Source organism: Ascaphus truei, chromosome 8 (assembly GCF_040206685.1).
Source record: "Ascaphus truei isolate aAscTru1 chromosome 8, aAscTru1.hap1, whole genome shotgun sequence".
In the NCBI taxonomy this organism is placed as follows: domain Eukaryota; kingdom Metazoa; phylum Chordata; class Amphibia; order Anura; family Ascaphidae; genus Ascaphus; species Ascaphus truei.
This window is the reverse complement of record NC_134490.1, coordinates 71700724-71718531: the sequence shown is the minus strand read 5'-3', so window position 1 is coordinate 71718531 and position 17808 is coordinate 71700724. Positions and strand designations below refer to the sequence as shown.

The following is a 17808-nucleotide window of genomic DNA, read 5'->3' as shown; positions in this document are numbered from 1 at the left end:
GGCTTGTCAGAGGTGAGGAGCGGCGCATTCCAGGTATCTGCCAGGTACATACTGGGTATTTGCTCGAATAAAGTGTGTCGGTGCAGTATGTGCACGCACTGCTATGTACACCAACTGCTGCATGCTGTGTCTGTATACTGTACATATACATTAAAGCTGAGCATGTGTAGTGTTTTGTTTTTCCCATTACTCTTCAAAGTATTGAGAGCAGCATGGGAGACTGACCTGCACAAGCAGTGGCCTTATCACTGTGTCGATACTCCCCTGCTTGGGGACAATTGGAACCTCATTATGGCACAAATCTTGTGTGTCCAGAGCCTCTGTCCGCACTGTGATATTAACTTCTCCTGGGGAGGGGGAAGGTAAAACAACAGAAACGCAGAGAGAGAAAGATAGAGAGGTAGAGAGATGGGTCTGCACAATGTATAGGGTTAGGTATCATGTAGTTTGGGGTGTCACTAATAATAGATGGGGGTAAGGTCAGGTCTCAACAAATTTGTAGATGTTCTTGTTATAATTAGGTACAGGATCAAGACTCAAGTTGGTTACAGGGTCAGGTCTCACCCAGTTTGGGGCGTCATTACTTATACTGTAGTTGGTTACAGGGTCAGGGTCTCACCCAGTTTGGTGGCAGTGAGGCTCCAGTAGAAGGTTTTGCTCTTGTCTGCACACAGGCAGCTGCTGTACTGACAGTCAGCACACGGCTCCTCCTGCAACTCTAGGGACGGCTTCAGAGTGGTCTGAACCTGTCAGGAGAGAAGGGTTTAATAGGGTCCAACAGGTGAGGGCTGGATAGCAGCAATGCTCTACAGGTGTCCGCAGCAGGAAGAGGTGTGAGGCCTGTAGTGTCTACCGTGGAGGTGATCACTAATGCCTCTATAGAGAGGTCAGAGAGATGCAGAGAGCGCTGCGCTGTCACCTTGATGCACTGCTTCAGGTAGTTGAAGACAGAGGCTTTGAGAGTGAAAGTCTCTCCTCGCACCACAGAGTACGGCAGAGCAAGCTCCACAAAGAAAGGCTGGAAGGTGCGAAGGGAGGCCGGGGAGGAGAGGCCGAAACCGCTGGGCCCCATGCAGAAGGCTCCTGCGCTCCAGTCTGTGATGGTGTCCGGGGCCGAGTGATGGAGATCAGCACTCCCAGACTCTCTGAGGGACAGACAGTAATAGATAGGAGGTAAGAGACAGCCAAAAACTGTTTGAGATGGAGTCACAGATACTGTTAGTGATGTACAGAGCCAATGGGATTAGAGAAGTGAAAAGCATCACAGAGAACTGATGGCCAGATAGCCTATTTTAACACAGAACACACAGGTTCAGTCCTCAAGAGCAGCCAACAGGGCTTAGTGATGGTTACAGCTGGATTAATTGGTTAAATTGGAGCAAATTAGAGGAATCTTGGAATCCTGAACCAAACACAGAGGCATAAAATATTAAAAATTACAACCCACAACAGACAGAGAAGATGAATATTCATAATAAGTGAATACTGTACTTTCATAAGAGATAAAGTTAACCAGGAAGGAATGCTGACACATACAGAAAGATTTGTTTAAGGTAACAAGGAACTGGAAATCCCACTTCAGAGGCAGTGCTTTACTACTAGAAGATAATTGTTTCTCTTTTACAGATAGGTGAAGTGGAGCATAATGAAATAAATCTTTTTTTAAATAACAGGTCCTTAGAGACAGGAGGAGCAGAGAATGGGCAGGCTTGGACAGAGTTTGTTTTTTTCTGTTCTACTCATCACCTCAATTGACTCTCTCTCACTGCTTTGTGTTTCCCAACACTCTTTGGCAGTTACTCACCCCACAGCCATCAGCTCCCATATCCAGGTCTCGGGGAAATATGACCGGACTGTTTCTGCCTTTTCTGGCAGGGTTGTGATAACGTTGCTTGCTGTTGTTCTTTTCCTCTCAATGAAACCAGCTAAGAGATGAGACAAAGTAGGGTAAATAAGGGATTCCTCTCTAGATGGCAAAGCTTCTGATAACATGTGTTTCTCCCACATGAATGGGCATATCATGGCTGTGATGGTCCTATAAGGGGGTGTTTTATATCAGGGATTCCTCATGTAGGAAGCAACATACTGCGGCTGTGATGTTCTCACAAGAGGTGTTCTTATAACAGGGGTTCTAGAGATGGGCACATTGAGGGCTGTGTTCTCGTAGTGGAGTGTAGGAGGCTATTTTAACCAAGATTCCTCGCATAGGAAGCCACATGTTGGGATTAAGGATGTTCATATAAGGGGGTGTCTAATTACAGAGGTTCCTCGTCCAGGAGGGAGCATGGCAGGGCTGTGTGGAAAACTTCTAAGATGGGAGACGTTCTTACAGTTTTTATATAGTGTTCTGCTCCCGGATCCAGCCAACCCATGCAATGTAGGACGCGAGCAGATCACAGGCTTCTTAATGTCAGAGTTTGTGATTATTTTTAAGCGCATGTCCTGTATTTAAAAAGAAAAATAATCAGACAAATGTCAATTAAAACTACTTAAGACTTCCGGTATGGCGCCAGAGCAGTGAGGCACGATCCTAATTAGCTCAGTTTGCTCCTGAGGAGAAGTGCAAAATAACTGCTAGGAAAATCGGAAATTTACCTACAGAAAACCACCACCAGAACAGAGACAAAAAACGGACTGTAATATATGGAGAAATATCTATCCAAATCGAAAGAGATGACTTCCAAAACCCAAAAGACTGACAAGAGGGACAAAAAGAAAGAGAGTCAGAAAATGGCCGACAGCCACGAGGGTCAGGGACCTGATCTAAGTGAGAAAGAATGCGACGCCCCAAACACCCAGACCCAATCTCTAAAAATAGACTACAATACAATAGCCAAGACTGTGGTGAAAGAACTCCTACCTAAATTGGAGGCAAATTCTGCGGAAATTAGGCAAGGCATTAAAGATCTTAGAAGTGATCTCGCAGTACACGCAGGCAGAGTGGAGGAAGTAGAAAACAGAGTGAGCGCCACGGAAGAAACCCTGGGCTCTTTAACAAAAAACCTGGAAGAACTGAAGAAAAAGAACAAAATACTCGAGGAAAAAATGGATGATCTCGAAAATCGCTCCAGAAGAAATAATCTACGGATCATCGGAGTCCCTGAATCACTCAGGCAAAGTGATCTCCTCCACTTCTGTGAAAAATGGCTGCCGGACAAACTCAAGCTGACGGGCAAAGACCACAGCCTAAAAGTCGAGAGAGTGCACAGAATGGGCCAAATAAGGGGGAACCAAACTCCAGACCAAGACCCATAATTGCTAAATTCCTGAACTATAACGACAAAGTAAATGTCATTAGAGCCTTCAAAGACTTACAACAACTGGACTACGAAGGAAACCGGCTGATGATATTCCAGGACTTTTCTATGCTAGTCTCCCAGAAAAGAAGAGAGTTCGGGGAAAGTATGCACCACCCTGTACAATCAAAAAAGAAAATTCGCCCTCACTTACCCGGCCACGCTAAAGATTTTCACGGAAGAGGGTATAAAATTCTTCACTTCCCATCAGAAAGCTGAACTGTTCGTGGGGGGCCCAGCTGAAGATCACAACGACCAACGAGACAGCGACAGATGAGACTCTACGTCACCATCTCCTCACTCCTATCCTCGCCCGCCCCCCCCCCAGCCCCCCCCCCCCCAACCGGTAACATACACGTCCGCTTGGATGCCTGGGGAACCGCTGGAACGAGACCTTACCTGGATGCGCGACGAGAGCGGTGAAAACCCTGGCCCTGAGGAGAAGGCTGCCCTCTTCCAACCCGGGGCATTCCCCGGCCCCGGTGACCGGCGATCCTCTGGCGGGGACACGCCCTGCCCCCGGCGAGCTGCCTGAGCGGTGGGAGGACCGCGAGGGAAACTTGCTCCTCCCCCTGAAACCGCCGCTCGCCTTCTTACCCGGTGATCTGGGGCGCCGGGAGAGGGGAATGCCTCTGTGCAAGCCCCGCCTCCTCCACCCCCCCCCCCGCGGACGAGAGATCCCAAACTGTCAGGTACTGAGCGGGGTCGGGGGGACGCGGCGGAAGGCGATATCCTCTGGTCGGTCCTCACGGCCCCGGAGCCGTCCCGACCCTCCTAGGCCCGCCAGGGTGCCCTAGTGAAGCTGTTGCCGAGATATCCCTTTTCCGGGACTGACGCAGTGGCCGGGCGGGTTGGGGGTGTTGTGGGGGAGGGGGGGGGGGGGAGATTGACTACGGCATATATCAGCCCATGCAGGACAGGGGAGAAACACATCCCCCCGCTTGATCACTTTCACCCCCCGAGACAGCACTCCTCCCGGCCATACACAATCCCCCCTGGAAATAAAGGTAAACACAGAAGCTCAAAAGAAAGCCAAAGATAACTATTTTCTGTGTCAACTCACATACCCTCCCACCCAACCCATTTCCCCATCCCCACCACTAGCCCCCCCCTACCCAACACTACCCCCCTCCTCACCACCACCCCCCACACCTACCCATCCCAACAACATATATATATCCCTGATCAAAAGAAATTTGTGAAGAAAAACACCAAAGTTACTGCAACCAATACAATGCTATAGGTATCAGACTAAATGTATGAGATGCTAAGAGACCGAAAGGAAACCTATACCTGTGAAAGGAAATGTACCAAAACAAACACTACAGCGATATAAGGTTAAATGTTAAAAATGAAATGAGAGTAAAAGGAAATGTCTACCTGTATATACCCTTGCCCCCCTCCCCCCTTCTCCATCACTACCCCCCCCCCCCCTCTACCAATCCCATCACTATTTACTTCATTGCCATAGTATTCATGGAAATAAGGGTAAACATAAAAGTTCCAAAGGGAACCAAAGGTAACTGCTATCTATATCAACCCACGTACCCCCCCCCCCACCCAACCCATCCCCCCATCGCCAACACTACCCCCCCCCTTACCCAACACTACCCCCCTCCTCACCAACACCCCCCCTCCCCACCCTACCCATCCCAATGACATATATATATATATATATATATATCAGTGATCAAAAAAAATGTGAAGAAAAAGTACCAAAGCTACTGTAACCAATTCACTGTTATAGATATAAGGTTAAATGTATGAGATGCTAAGAGACCTAAAGGAAACCTATACCTGTGCAAGGAAATGTACCAAAGCAAATATCACAGTGATACAAGGTTAAATGCTAAAGATGTAATGAGAGTAAAAGGAAATGTTTATTTGTGTGCACCCTCGTCCCCCCCTCTCTGCGCCACTGCCCCCCCCTACTGATCCCAATAATACATATATCATTGCCATAATACTCTGAATAAGCGAAAACAGAAAAGAAAAATACCAAAGCCACTATAACCAAGACACAGCTTTAGAAATACAGATGAACACAATAGTTCCCAAGGGAGCCTAAGACAACTTCTATCTATGTCAACCCACATACCCCCCACTCAACCCATTCCCCCATCCCCATCACCCCCTCCCCCCCACTACCCAGCAATACCTCCCCTCCTCCCCATCCTAATGACACATATACATCACTGATCAGGAAAAAAAAAAAAAAAAAAAATAGTGAAGGAAAAGTACCAAAGACACTGTTACCAATACAATGCTATAGATATAAGACTAAATGCAGAAGATGCAAAGGGACCTAAAGGAATCCTATACCTGCGTCAGCCCAAAGCCCCCCCCCACCAAACCTATCCCCTCCCCCCCTCCCGCAGAATGCAAAAAGAGCAAATGAAACAGGCTATTAGTGATACACCTGCTTTCCCCCCCCTTTTCCCCTTACCCCCCTTCTTCTTCCCCTACCCCCCCATCGCTCTCGCCCACACCACCCCCCCTATTGTTTTTGTACCTCCCGTCCCACCCCCTCCCCCCTCACAAAGAAACCCCAAGCAAAACCTAACACTCCAAAATGGGTAAAAAAAAAAAAACATATATACAACCCTTTTGTCTAACATGTTAATAGTAAGGTAATTAAGCCTCATAAGGAGGACGGTAGCATGAATAAGAGGCCACACAAGAGGAAGGAGAGTGGCCATCCTCTCTGGATAAAAGTGAAGTGCATTACATGATTAAGTTGACAAAGTTCAGAAATGTTAATGTTAAGTTCCAAGTTAAGGATCTCTCTCATAGGATGAGAAACTCTATAGCACCCAAACATAACAGCTTGCGTGTACTGATTGATCTGTGTGGTTGATTGAAGTGCTGGTTGGTTAAAGTGTGTGCAGTTAGAACCAGAAGCAGTTTGAACAACGAAGCAGTTAAACAAGGTATAGTTTATTGAAGTACAGTTTACTGTTAGTACTTCTAAACTTCATAGTTGCTAGAATGAGCAGGATTGAAAATGCCACTCAATGCACATCTTGCCACATATATGTGCACTTGGAGCAGCTGTTCCTAGGAGCATACCGCTGTGAGAAGTGTGAGCAGGTGGTCTCTTTAGAATCAGAGATTGTTGATCTGAAGAGGCAACTTGCAATATTGAGGGACATTGGCAATCTTGAAAGGGAATTAGAGCTCACTGAGCAGGCCCTTGCTTCGACTAGTGGTGCAGATAGTGGCGCTTTTAGTGAGGAGCAGGTAGGTAGCTTAGTTGCTGTTAGTGAGGAGCAGGTAGGTAGCTGGGTGACAGTTAGAAGGGGAAGCAGGGGCAATAGGGAGAGGCAGGTTGTTTCTGAGCTGACACATCCCAATAGATTTGCCATGTTGACTGAAGATATTGGGAATGTTGGGGCAGAAATGGCAAGGCTGGGGGAGACAAATTCCTCTAGCAGCCAGGGGAATAGTTCCTACAGCACAGTGGGGAGTCAGGATGCTCAGATACAAAGAAAGATTGTGGTGGTAGGGGACTCCATTATTAGGAAGGTAGATAGGGCAATCTGTTGCCGGGACCGCATGAATCGAACAGTTTGTTGTCTCCCGGGTGCTCGGGTTCGGCACATTGCGGATCGGGTAGACAGATTGTTGGGGGGGGCTGGTATTGACCCGGCGGTCTTGGTACATGTTGGCACCAATGACAAAGTTAGAGAAAGATGGAGGGTCCTAAAAAATGATTACAGGGATCTAGGCCAAAAGCTTAAGGCAAGGACCTCCAAGGTAGTATTTTCTGAAATACTACCAGTGCCATGCGCTACCGCAGGGAGACAGTCAGAGATCAGGGAGGTTAATGCATGGCTAAGAAAGTGGTGTAGGAAGGAGGGGTTTGGGTTTTTAGAGCACTGGGACTCCTTTTCTGAGAGGTGCCATCTATATTCTAGGGACGGATTGCACCTCAATGAAGAGGGATCTTCTGTGCTAGGGGGGAGAATGCTAAAAAGGTTGGAGGAGATTTTATACTAGGATGGATGGGGAGGGGAATGAAACAGATAATGAACTAAATGGAATAGATGAAAGGATCGAACAAATAGAGGGGGAGGTGGAGTATGTCTATATGTTAAACCAGATCTAAAACCTATTATAAGGGATGATGTCTATGAAGGAAATTATGAAAATGTAGAGAACTTGTGGATAGAAATTAGCAGTGGAGGTAAAAGTATAAAGAAAATGTTTGTGGGAATCTACTATATATTTCTCAAAGTGTCCTATGTGTCGTTGCCTGTCTGTCTGTCTGTATGTGTCTCCCTGTGTCCCTCCCTGTGTCCCTCCCTGTGTCCCTAGTGGCAATCAGATTGGACCTTGGGCCAGGCCAATGAGATTGCTCCCTTGGCCCGCCCGCCCCCGCACACCTCTCATTGGCCTGAGGCGGAGTGACGACACACACACACACACAGCTCATCGGGACCCGCGCGCACCTCCTCCTCTCCCCGGGTCTCCCGCTTTCCAACACTTTTTTCTCCCCTCCCCCCCCCCCCGGCGCCGCTACAGTCAGCGGGGGAGTGGAGCGAGCGCCCGGGACACAGCGGGGGACTCTCACCTCCCCACGGCTCTCACCACCCATAGGCCACTCCCTCACCCGGCGCTCCGCCCCCCACACACAGAGCACGCGGCTCTCCCCTCACACAGGCCGCTCCTCCGGCTGTCGCCGCCTCTCCCCACGGGAGGCGCAGCACCTCCTCACCGGAGCGTCTCAGCCTCTCTGCGGAGAAGCCCGAGGTGGAGGAGGAGGGCGGCCGGGACCCGTAGGAAGAGGAGCGCGGCTGTGTGCAAGGTGAGGAAACGCAGGGGAATGGGTTATTTAACGCATCCCTGACTCACCCTGCCTTTTGCCCCCCCTGCCCCCCTGCCCTTTGCCCCCTGCCCTTTGCCCCCCTGCCCTCCCTCCCCCTGTCCTTTGCCCCCCCTGCCCTCCCTCCCCCTGCCCTTTGCCCCCCTGCCCTCCCTCCCAATGCCCTTTGCCCCCCCTGCCCTCCCTCCCAATGCCCTTTGCCCCCCCTGCCCTTTGCCCCCTGCCCTCCCTCCCCCTACCCTTTGCCCCCCTGCCCTCCCTCCCAATGCCCTTTGCCCCCCTCCCTCCCTGCCCTCTTGCCCCCCCTTGCTCTTTGCCCCCTCCCTCCCTGCCCCCCCCTCTCTACCTGCCCCCCTCCCTCCCTGCCCTCTTACCCCCCTGCCCTCTTGCCCCTCCCTGCCCTTAGCCTCCCTGCCCCTCCCTGCCCTTAGACCCCCCCGCCCCACCCTGCCCTTAGACCCCCCGCCCCTCCCTGCCCTTTGGCCCCCCTGCCCCTTCCTGCCCTTTGGCCCCCCCCGCCCCTCCCTGCCCTTTTGCCCCCCTGCCCCTCCCTGCCCTTTGGCCCCCCTGCCCTGCCCTTTGGCCCCCCCGCCCCTCCCTGCCCTTTGGCCCCCCTACCCTTTGGCCCCCCCGACCCTCTCTGCCCTTTGGCCTCCCTGTCCTTAGACCCCCCGCCCCTCCCTGCCCTTAGACCCCCCGCCCCTCCCTGCCCTTTGGCCCCCCCACCCCTTCCTGCCCTTTGGCCCCCCGCCCCTCCTTGCCCTTTGGCACCCCCGCCCCTCCCTGCCCTTTGGCACCCCCGCCCCTCCCTGCCTTTTGGCACCCCCGCCCCTCCCTGCCCTTTGGCACCCCGCCCCTCCCTGCCCTTTGGCCCCCTGCCCTTTGCCCTCCCCGCCCTTCCACGCCCCTTGGCCCCCCCCCCACCCTTCCACTTCATGCCCCCTGCCTTTCCACGCCCGGGCAATGCCGTGTATATCAGCTAGTATGCTATAAACCACCAAATATCTGTGAGATTGAGGAAGCTAAAATACATTTGCAAATGGAGAAGGCATCAAAACTGGGTCATGTTTGCATAATGGGGGATTTTAATTATCCAGACGTAGACTGGGGCAATGAGATTAGCGTTACAACAAAAGGAAACAGGTTTTTGGGGGTGCTTAAAGATAATTATATGACCCAAATTATTGAGGAACCAACCAGGAGAGGGGCAGTTCTGGATTTGGTCATATCAAACAATGTAGAAGTAATAACAAATATTCAAGTCCTGGAACATTTGGGTAACAGTGATCATAACATGGTCTCATTTGAAATAAATTATCAAAAAACAGATTACTTGGGTTCAACAAAGACTTTAAACTTTAGAAAGGCAGATTTTAATAAACTGAGGTCTAATCTAGTAGTAATACAATGGGATGATGTTTTTGCAGGGACAAATGTAGAAGATAAATTGGCAGTCTTTAAAACATTGTTAGAAAAGCACACTTATCAGTGTATACCCTTGGGTAATAAGTGTAAAAGAAATAAGTCAAAACCAATGTGGCTAAATAAACAGGTAGGGGAGGAAATGGACAAGAAGAGGAAGGCGTTTAGATTCTTTAAGTCAGAAGGGACAGAGACATCGTATCAGAATTATAAGGAATGTAACAAAAATTGCAAAAGGGCAATTAAATTAGCAAAAATGGATAATGAAAAAAGGATTGCAATAGAAAGTAAGGTCAACCCTAAAAAGTTCTTTAAGTACCTTAATAACAAAAAAATGAGAAAAGAAAATATAGGACCCTTTCAGTGTGAGATGGATAGGCAGATTATTATTGGAGATAAGGAAAAAGCAGAGGTATTAAACAAATTCTTTGCCTCTGTGTTTACCGGGGAAGAATCAAGTTCAATAGTAGCGCCACAGGAGGAAGCCACAACCTCCATATTAATGACCAAGTGGTTAACTGAGGAAGAAGTAAATAAGGCACCTGGCCCCAATGGCATACATCCAAGAGTTCTCAAGGAGTTAAGCTCAGTAATAGCAAAACCATTATATTTAATATTCAAGGACTCCATTTCCACAGGCTCAGTACCACAAGATTGGCGTAAAGCAGATGTGGTGCCTATATTTAAAAAGGGAGCTAGATCACAACCGGGGAATAACAGACCTGTAAGCCTGACTTCTATAGTGGGGAAAATATTTGAAGGTTTAATACGGGATAATATTCAGGAATACCTAATGGAAAACAAAATTATTAGTAATAGTCAGCATGGATTTATGCAGGATAGATCTTGCCAAACTAACCTTATTTGTTTCTTTGAGGAGGTAAGTAGGAATTTAGACCAGGGTAATGCAGTTGATGTGGTCTACTTAGATTTTGCAAAGGCTTTTGATACGGTTTCACATAAGAGGTTGGTGTACAAAATAAAGAAAATTGGATTCAGTAATAATATATGCACCTGGATTGAAAACTGGTTAAAGGACAGACAACAGAGGGTTGTCATAAATGGAACTTTTTCAGGTTGGGCTAAAGTCGTGAGTGGAGTATCTCAAGGATCTGTACTGGGACCCCTGCTTTTTAACTTGTTTATTAATGACCTTGAGGTTGGGATCATCTTTGCTGATGATACTAAATTGTGTAAGGTAATAGAATCAGAGCAGGATGTAATTTCTCTTCAGAAGGACTTGGAGAGACTGGAAACGTGGGCAGGTAAATGGCAAATGAGGTTTAATACAGATAAATGTAAGGTTATGCATTTGGGATGCAAGAATAAAAAGGCGACTTACAAATTAAATGAGATATATTGGGGGAATCCTTGATGGAGAAGGATTTAGGAGTGCTTGTAGACTGCAGGCTTAGCAATAGTGCCCAATGTCATGCAGTAGCTTCAAAGGCAAACACGATCTTATCTTGCATCAAACGGGCAATGGATGGAAGGGAAGTAAACATAATTATGCCCCTTTACAAACCATTAGCAAGACCACACCTTGAATATGGAGTACATTTTTGGGCACCAATTGTAAGAAAAGACATTATGGAACTAGAGTGAGTGCAGAGAAGAGCCACCAAATTAATAAAGGGGATGGACATTCTAACTTATGAGGAGAGGCTAGCTAAATTAGATTTATTTACATTAGAAAAGAGGCGTCTAAGAGGGGATATGATAACTATATACAAATATATTCAGGGACAATACAAGGAGCTTTCAAAAGAACTATTCATCCCACGGGCAGTACAAAGGACTCGGGGCCATCCCTTAAGGTTGGAGGAAAGGAAATTTCACCAGCAACAAAGGAAAGGGTTCTTTACAGTAAGGGCAGTTAAAATGTGGAATTCATTACCCATGGAGACTGTGATGGCATATACAATAGATTTGTTCAAAAAAAGGTTGGACATCTTTTTAGATGGGAAAGGTATACAGGGATATACCAAATAAGTATACATGGGAAGGATGTTGATCCAGGGATTAATCCGATTGCCAATTCTTGGAGTCAGGAAGGAATTAATTTTTCCCCTTAATGGGGTTTTTTGTTTGCCTTCCTCTGGATCAATAAGTAAGTATAGATATAGGATAAAGTATCCATTGTCTAAATTTAGCATAGGTTGAACTTGATGGACGTACGTCTTTTTTCAACCTCATCTACTATGTAACTATGTAACTATGTAACTATGTAACAGGGAAAGCCTAAAACCGAAAATTAGAAATAAAAATAAATGGGGTGAAGTTAACAGATGGAATAAAAAAATAACACTTGAGATAACAGAAGAAACAATACATAAATGCTAGTAAAAATAGCTTCCTGGAATGTCAAGGGACTAAACAACCCCATCAAGCGTAAAAAAATACTAAATTATTTGAAAAAAAAGAGAGTGGATATTGCATTTTTGTAAGAAACGCACTTAGACATTAAGGAATCTACAAAACTACAAAGGGACTGGGTGGGACAATGTGTATTCTCTCTGGCAACCCATAAAAAAGCAGGGGTCGCCATTCTAATTAAAAAAAATATTCCAGTAGAGATCATCTCGACAGAGACAGACGCAGCAGGCAGACTGATAATAGCAAAAGTTAAAACGGCCGAAAGAGAATATATTCTAGGTAATATTTACGGCCCCAACGACCATAATCCAATATTTTTCCGAGACCTAACACAAAGAATCCTTAAATATAAAGGCACCAACTTAATACAGGGAGGGGACTGGAATGCGGTCCAAGACGTATTCATGGACAGATCTAGCTATAGGAAGGGAGCTCCACCCTCAAATATACAAACAAAAAATATGTCGCAAATAAAAATAACCCTTGTTGATGCATGGAGGACCTTTAACCCTACGGAAAAAGAATACTCCTTCTACTCTAGTGTCCACGCGACCTTTTCAAGAATTGATAGTTTTCTAACTAGCAAAGGGCTAATAAATAAGATATCATAAGTAGATATTGGAGAAATAGTAATCTCAGATCATGCCCCCATATTCATCGAAATTGAAATGAACATAGATATGAGAAGCCCAAATACTTGGAGATTCCCAAACTATCTAGCACAGAGTAAAAAATTCAGAGAATTCTTACGAAATAAGTGGAGGGAGTTTGAAATTGATAATGAAGCCCACAAGATCGATCCAATATTGTTCTGGGAAACCTCAAAAGCAGTCATGAGGGGCCAAATCATCTCATACCTCAGTAGATTCAAGAGGGAAGCCAATAAAGGCTTTAACCAGGCAAGCGAGTTAGGGCAAGCTTATAAAACGCTCAAGATGAAAGACACCCAAAATAACAGAGAAAACCACTGGCAGAAAAAAGCGGCTTGTGGAATCTGGTTAGAAAAACAAGAAATCAGGAAAAATACAGCTAGAGAGACCACATTTTTCAATCACGGGAACAAATCAGGTAGACTCCTGGGAAACCTCATGAGAGGATATAAAAACATAAAACCTATTGCGAAAATAAAAGATTTAAATGGAGCAATAACCGCAGACCCAGAAAACATAACCTTTATCTTTAAAAAGTACAATGAAAAACTATACGAAAAAGGAACTATCAATTTAGCAAATAGAACAAGGTTCTTTGAAAAACTTAAAATCCCGAAAATCAACGCAGACCAACTAGCGAATATTAACGCCCCTATAACATCCAAAGAGCTTACAGACACTATAGGTAATTTAAAGACTTTTAAGGCCCCTGGACCAGACGGTCTGTCAGGAGAGTACTATAAAATACTCAAGGAAGATATAAACGCCCCACTGAAAAACACGTTTCAGATACTCCTAGAAGGGAAAGGCGCCCTAACCTCAAGCGAAATGGCCCATATAAAAATCATTCACAAGCCCGGGAAAGACCCTCTTCTGCCAGAGTCATATAGGCCAATCTCCTTGATAAACCAAGACATTAAGATCTTTACAAAAATAATAGCAGATAGACTAGCTAAAATACTTCCAACTATCATTCACCCAGACCAATCGGGCTTTATAAAGGGAAGATCAGGAGTAAAAAATATCCGAAAGGTCATTTCAGCTATCCTCTGGGCACAGAAACATAAGATAAAAAATGCGGTCGTGGTAGCTATCAACGCCGAAAAAGCGTTTGACAACGTACTCTGGGACCACGTACACTTTATGCTAGACAAATTTGGTTTTAGTGGGAATATCACCTCAGTTTTAAATACCCTGTACAACAAACCAAAAGCCAAGATAATAGCGGCTGGTTGCATATCGGAGCCCTTCTCGCTCCACAGAGGGACAAGACAGGGATGCCCACTGTCCCCGCTGCTATTCAACTTAGCAATAGAACCGCTAGGACACTATTTGAGACAGATTACTGAGTTCAAGGGTATAAGGATGGGCAAAATAGACCTGAGACTAGCAATTTTTGCCGATGACATCCTCTTGTTCCTGGCAAACCCAGAGGAATCGGTAGAAAAAATACTCGAGGCCTTATCAACATTCGGGTCATTTGCGGGCTTCAAAATCAATGTCTCCAAAACTGAATTCCTATACATTAATAAACCAATGGGAACCAGAGATAGAGATAAGATACCGATTAAAATGACAACAACCCCAATAAAATATTTAGTGATAAAATTAGAAGCAGATCTGACAAAACTATATGAAAACAATATCAAACCAGTAATTAAAAAGATCTTAGAAGAACTAAGGTCATGGATGGCCTTCCCACTGTCCCTCTTTCTGAAGAATATGTGCTATTAAGATGATATCTTTTGCAAGATTATTATATCCACTACAGACCCTGCCCCTTTTACTTAAACATAAAGACGTCAAAGAATTAAATAAGGGGATAAATACAATTATATGGAATGAGAAGAGAACTAGAATAGCCCTGAACAAACTACAGATGACAAAGGAAATGGGTGGAAAAAATATCCCAAATATTAGAGAATATAACTTGGCGTGTATTCTGAGACACGTGGGAGACTGGATATTAGACGGGGAGCGGTATTCCTCGCCGGAAATTGAGAAGCAATTCTCCGATCAATATTCGCTACCCGAGATCCTCCATATGGAGTGGAACAAATTACCCCAGGAAATCCGGTCAAATGTACTAATCAGAGACACAGTTATGACATGGAGAGCAACTAGGAAAAAATTCAACTTATCTCACTCGACCTCTAGATTCCTACCTATCCTAGGAAACAATAAGTTCCCCCCAGGGAAAGATAACAAAAATTTCTATATATGGGATAAAAAAGGGATTAAATGCCTGGGACATATCATTAATGAGGAAAAACAGGACTTTAAGTCTTACCAAGCAGTGGCAACTAAATACGATCTCCCTGAGAATCAAATATATTCATACATCCAACTGATAAATTATGGCAGAAGCCTTCACGACTATAAAAAACATATATTAAAACATAACACCTTAGACAGCCACTTTTTGCAGGACAAGACCCCTAAACACTCCTTAGCAGAAATATATAAATTAATCAGAGATATGGAAATGGAAAAAAATAACAGCAAAAATGTAAAAGCCTGGCAACAAGACTTTGAGGAAGTGCAGACTATGGAAGATCTGGTGATGGGATACACCAGAACTCGTAAATTAATAGTCTCTGAAAGCTGGAGAGAGATGCAATTCAAAATTATGCACCGAGCATATATACCTTTTATGAGACAGGTGAAAAGTGTAGACATAGATACTACTAAATGCCCCAAATGTAGACAAGAGAGGGCTAACCTCAAACACTGCTTCTGGGAATGCAAAAAAATCTCGATGTTCTGGGATCAGATATTAAAATTTATCAAGGCTGTGACAAACGTGGAATGGGAAAAACACCCGCTACCCATGCTATTCGCTAACACGGAACCATTGCAAATTAGGATAAATAGAAACAACAAAGCACTCCTTCCAACAGAGATGATCCTCCTAACTGCTAGGAAGGCGATCATGATGAAATGGCTGGAACCAGAAGCCCCAAACATGGAATTAATTAAATCCCTATTAATTAAGCTCATAACTATCGACAAAATAAATGAAAACCAGAGAGAGAATACCTCAGGAACTAAATTCCGAAATAAATGGGAATTAATTATAATATCCTTCCCAAAAAAGGACCAGACTAAATTCCACGAGATACCAGAACTAGAAGAACACCCACAAAAACTACCCCCCCCCCACCTCAAAGAAAGAAATAAAACAAACATATTAAAATCTAGAATCCAAAAAACAGAAACCAAATAGATCCTAGTAAACAAAACAGATAGAGAAGATCCAAATAGAATTACCGCCTGTTGGCGATGAGTTTATTAAGTGCTCCCAGTTTTGAAGGAGGGCCAAGGGCTGCTAGAAGCCCAAGTTATAAAGAAAATGGAAAAATCAGGTGGTACTTATCAAGAGTCCATTGCAAGGATCCATAGCAGCAAATGAAACAGAATTCCTGCAACCTCTCCCCATAATTGCTATGCAGTACATGAATATATAGAGATATGTATGTATAGATTTGAACAAATAAACATGTATGTATACTGATGTAACGCGACGGGAAAAACCAATACATGTACCTAATTGTATGACTTGTAAATGTATACACCTGAATAAAAAAAGATATTAAAAAAAACACTACTTAAGACTATTTGTTTGTCAATTATAGCTGTAGTAAGTGACTTAGGCCCATATTTACTAAATGATGCTAGTCCATAAGACATTGTCTGGTGCTGAAAAACACATTACATTACATTTGAATATGCTGTAGGGTGTCTTCCAGCGCTGGAAGGTGTCTTATAGAATAGCACCAGTTAGTAAATATGGGCCATGATGCTGAGAACAGAAATAGGGGCATGATGGTTATGTCATTGGAGTTTAGGCTCAAAGATTATTTCTATAGCTTTCCCCAATCTCTGGATTGCCAGTATCTATTATACACTAAGAACTTTGTGTTGATATCCCCTGCATCCCCGTTTTTGACGGACTTTACATCGTGACGTCATACTCGCGATCTTGCGAGACTACGGGTTAGCAGGGAGAAACCTGCAGGCAGCTGTGGGAAGACCTGTATCAGCGCGCAAAGACCAAGGGCAGATCGCCAAACAGAGCAGCTGGAAGGAGAGGATTTTATGTATCCTACATGCCTGATTTATCTGCTACTTTAGACTTCATCTCATGGTCATTTGCATTATCCCTAGTCTATTTAACCTGTATATTAGTAGCATACAATTATCTTGCGCCTGTGACTTTTTCTATTGTGTGAGTATATATATATATATATATATATTTATATATATTGTGACAGAAACCAGGGGATGGTAATAAATTCCACATATAGGGCTCCCAGGATACTGGACAGCTTCTATCCTGTTTAGGAGGGAAAGTGCAGCTTCAGAATGCATGCACTCCATCCCACAGTTTGGCAGGTGCTGGAACTGAGGGGTGATGGATCCAGACCAGAGTTTGTTTGCTGCCTGATTTCTGTCACCTGTCCTGCTAAATAGAAATAATAAAAAAAAAAAAATTGGGAAGCGCAGTAAAACGGGTGATGGTAAAATGACAACTTTATTATGAATATATAACACAAAATAATAATAGACAATAAACAACAATTGTTATAATAATAGCAATAATAACTAATGTCCATATGAGCTGATTCCCTAGTGAGCGGCGATCATAGCCGGCTGTTGCAGAAAAAAAGTCAGAGGGATGACAACATGTAAGTAAACCTGGTGCAAGATCAAAAGTCTTGGGACCAGAGTAACAGCCCCAGATGAATGCACAAATCGTGGGGGGATGGAAATGTTAGTGTAGGGGGGGGTATAAAAAGCTGTTTGTGAACCAAATGTTTAATGTGCTCACCCAACCTCCAATGGTTGCTACAGAACGGCGCGTAGATTCCTCCCCAACCAGCTCCTCCAAGTCTCAGATGTAAGAGACCGACTGTGTCCAGCCCACCGGGTTTCCGGGTATGATGTCACTTCCGGACGTGACACACTAACCCTTCCTGGCTGTAACAGGGGCTGTTTGATCCTCCTCCGCAGCTTGGATAGCAGACAGACACGCTGATAGTAAAAACACCGCTGCTCTCTCCAAAGCACGTAGCAGTGCTAGCTGATTCAGTGACTAGGACAAGTGAGAGCGCAGACCCCTGGTTCCTCCTCCTACGCGTTTCACCAATAAATGGCTTCATCAGGGAACTAGAAATCAGGTATTTAAAGCTGGTTTCCTGGTTCCTCTCCCCTCTCCCCAGGAGACTGGAGGCAGGAA

At 45.0% G+C, this 17808-nt stretch overlaps 1 protein-coding gene across 1 annotated transcript in view; it reads right to left on the bottom strand.

Moving 5' to 3' along the window:
- LOC142501951 (alpha-2-macroglobulin-like) overlaps positions 1 to 17808 on the bottom strand; it is an 80553-nt gene that overhangs the window by 15009 nt on the left and 47736 nt on the right. Inside the window, exons 17-21 of the mRNA XM_075612581.1 lie at positions 2331 to 2442; positions 1805 to 1925; positions 920 to 1145; positions 620 to 746; positions 226 to 347 (exon numbers count right to left, since the gene is read on the bottom strand). Of these exons, the coding sequence (XP_075468696.1) occupies positions 226 to 347; positions 620 to 746; positions 920 to 1145; positions 1805 to 1925; positions 2331 to 2442 (708 nt within the window). The remainder of the gene's footprint in view (positions 1 to 225; positions 348 to 619; positions 747 to 919; positions 1146 to 1804; positions 1926 to 2330; positions 2443 to 17808) is intronic.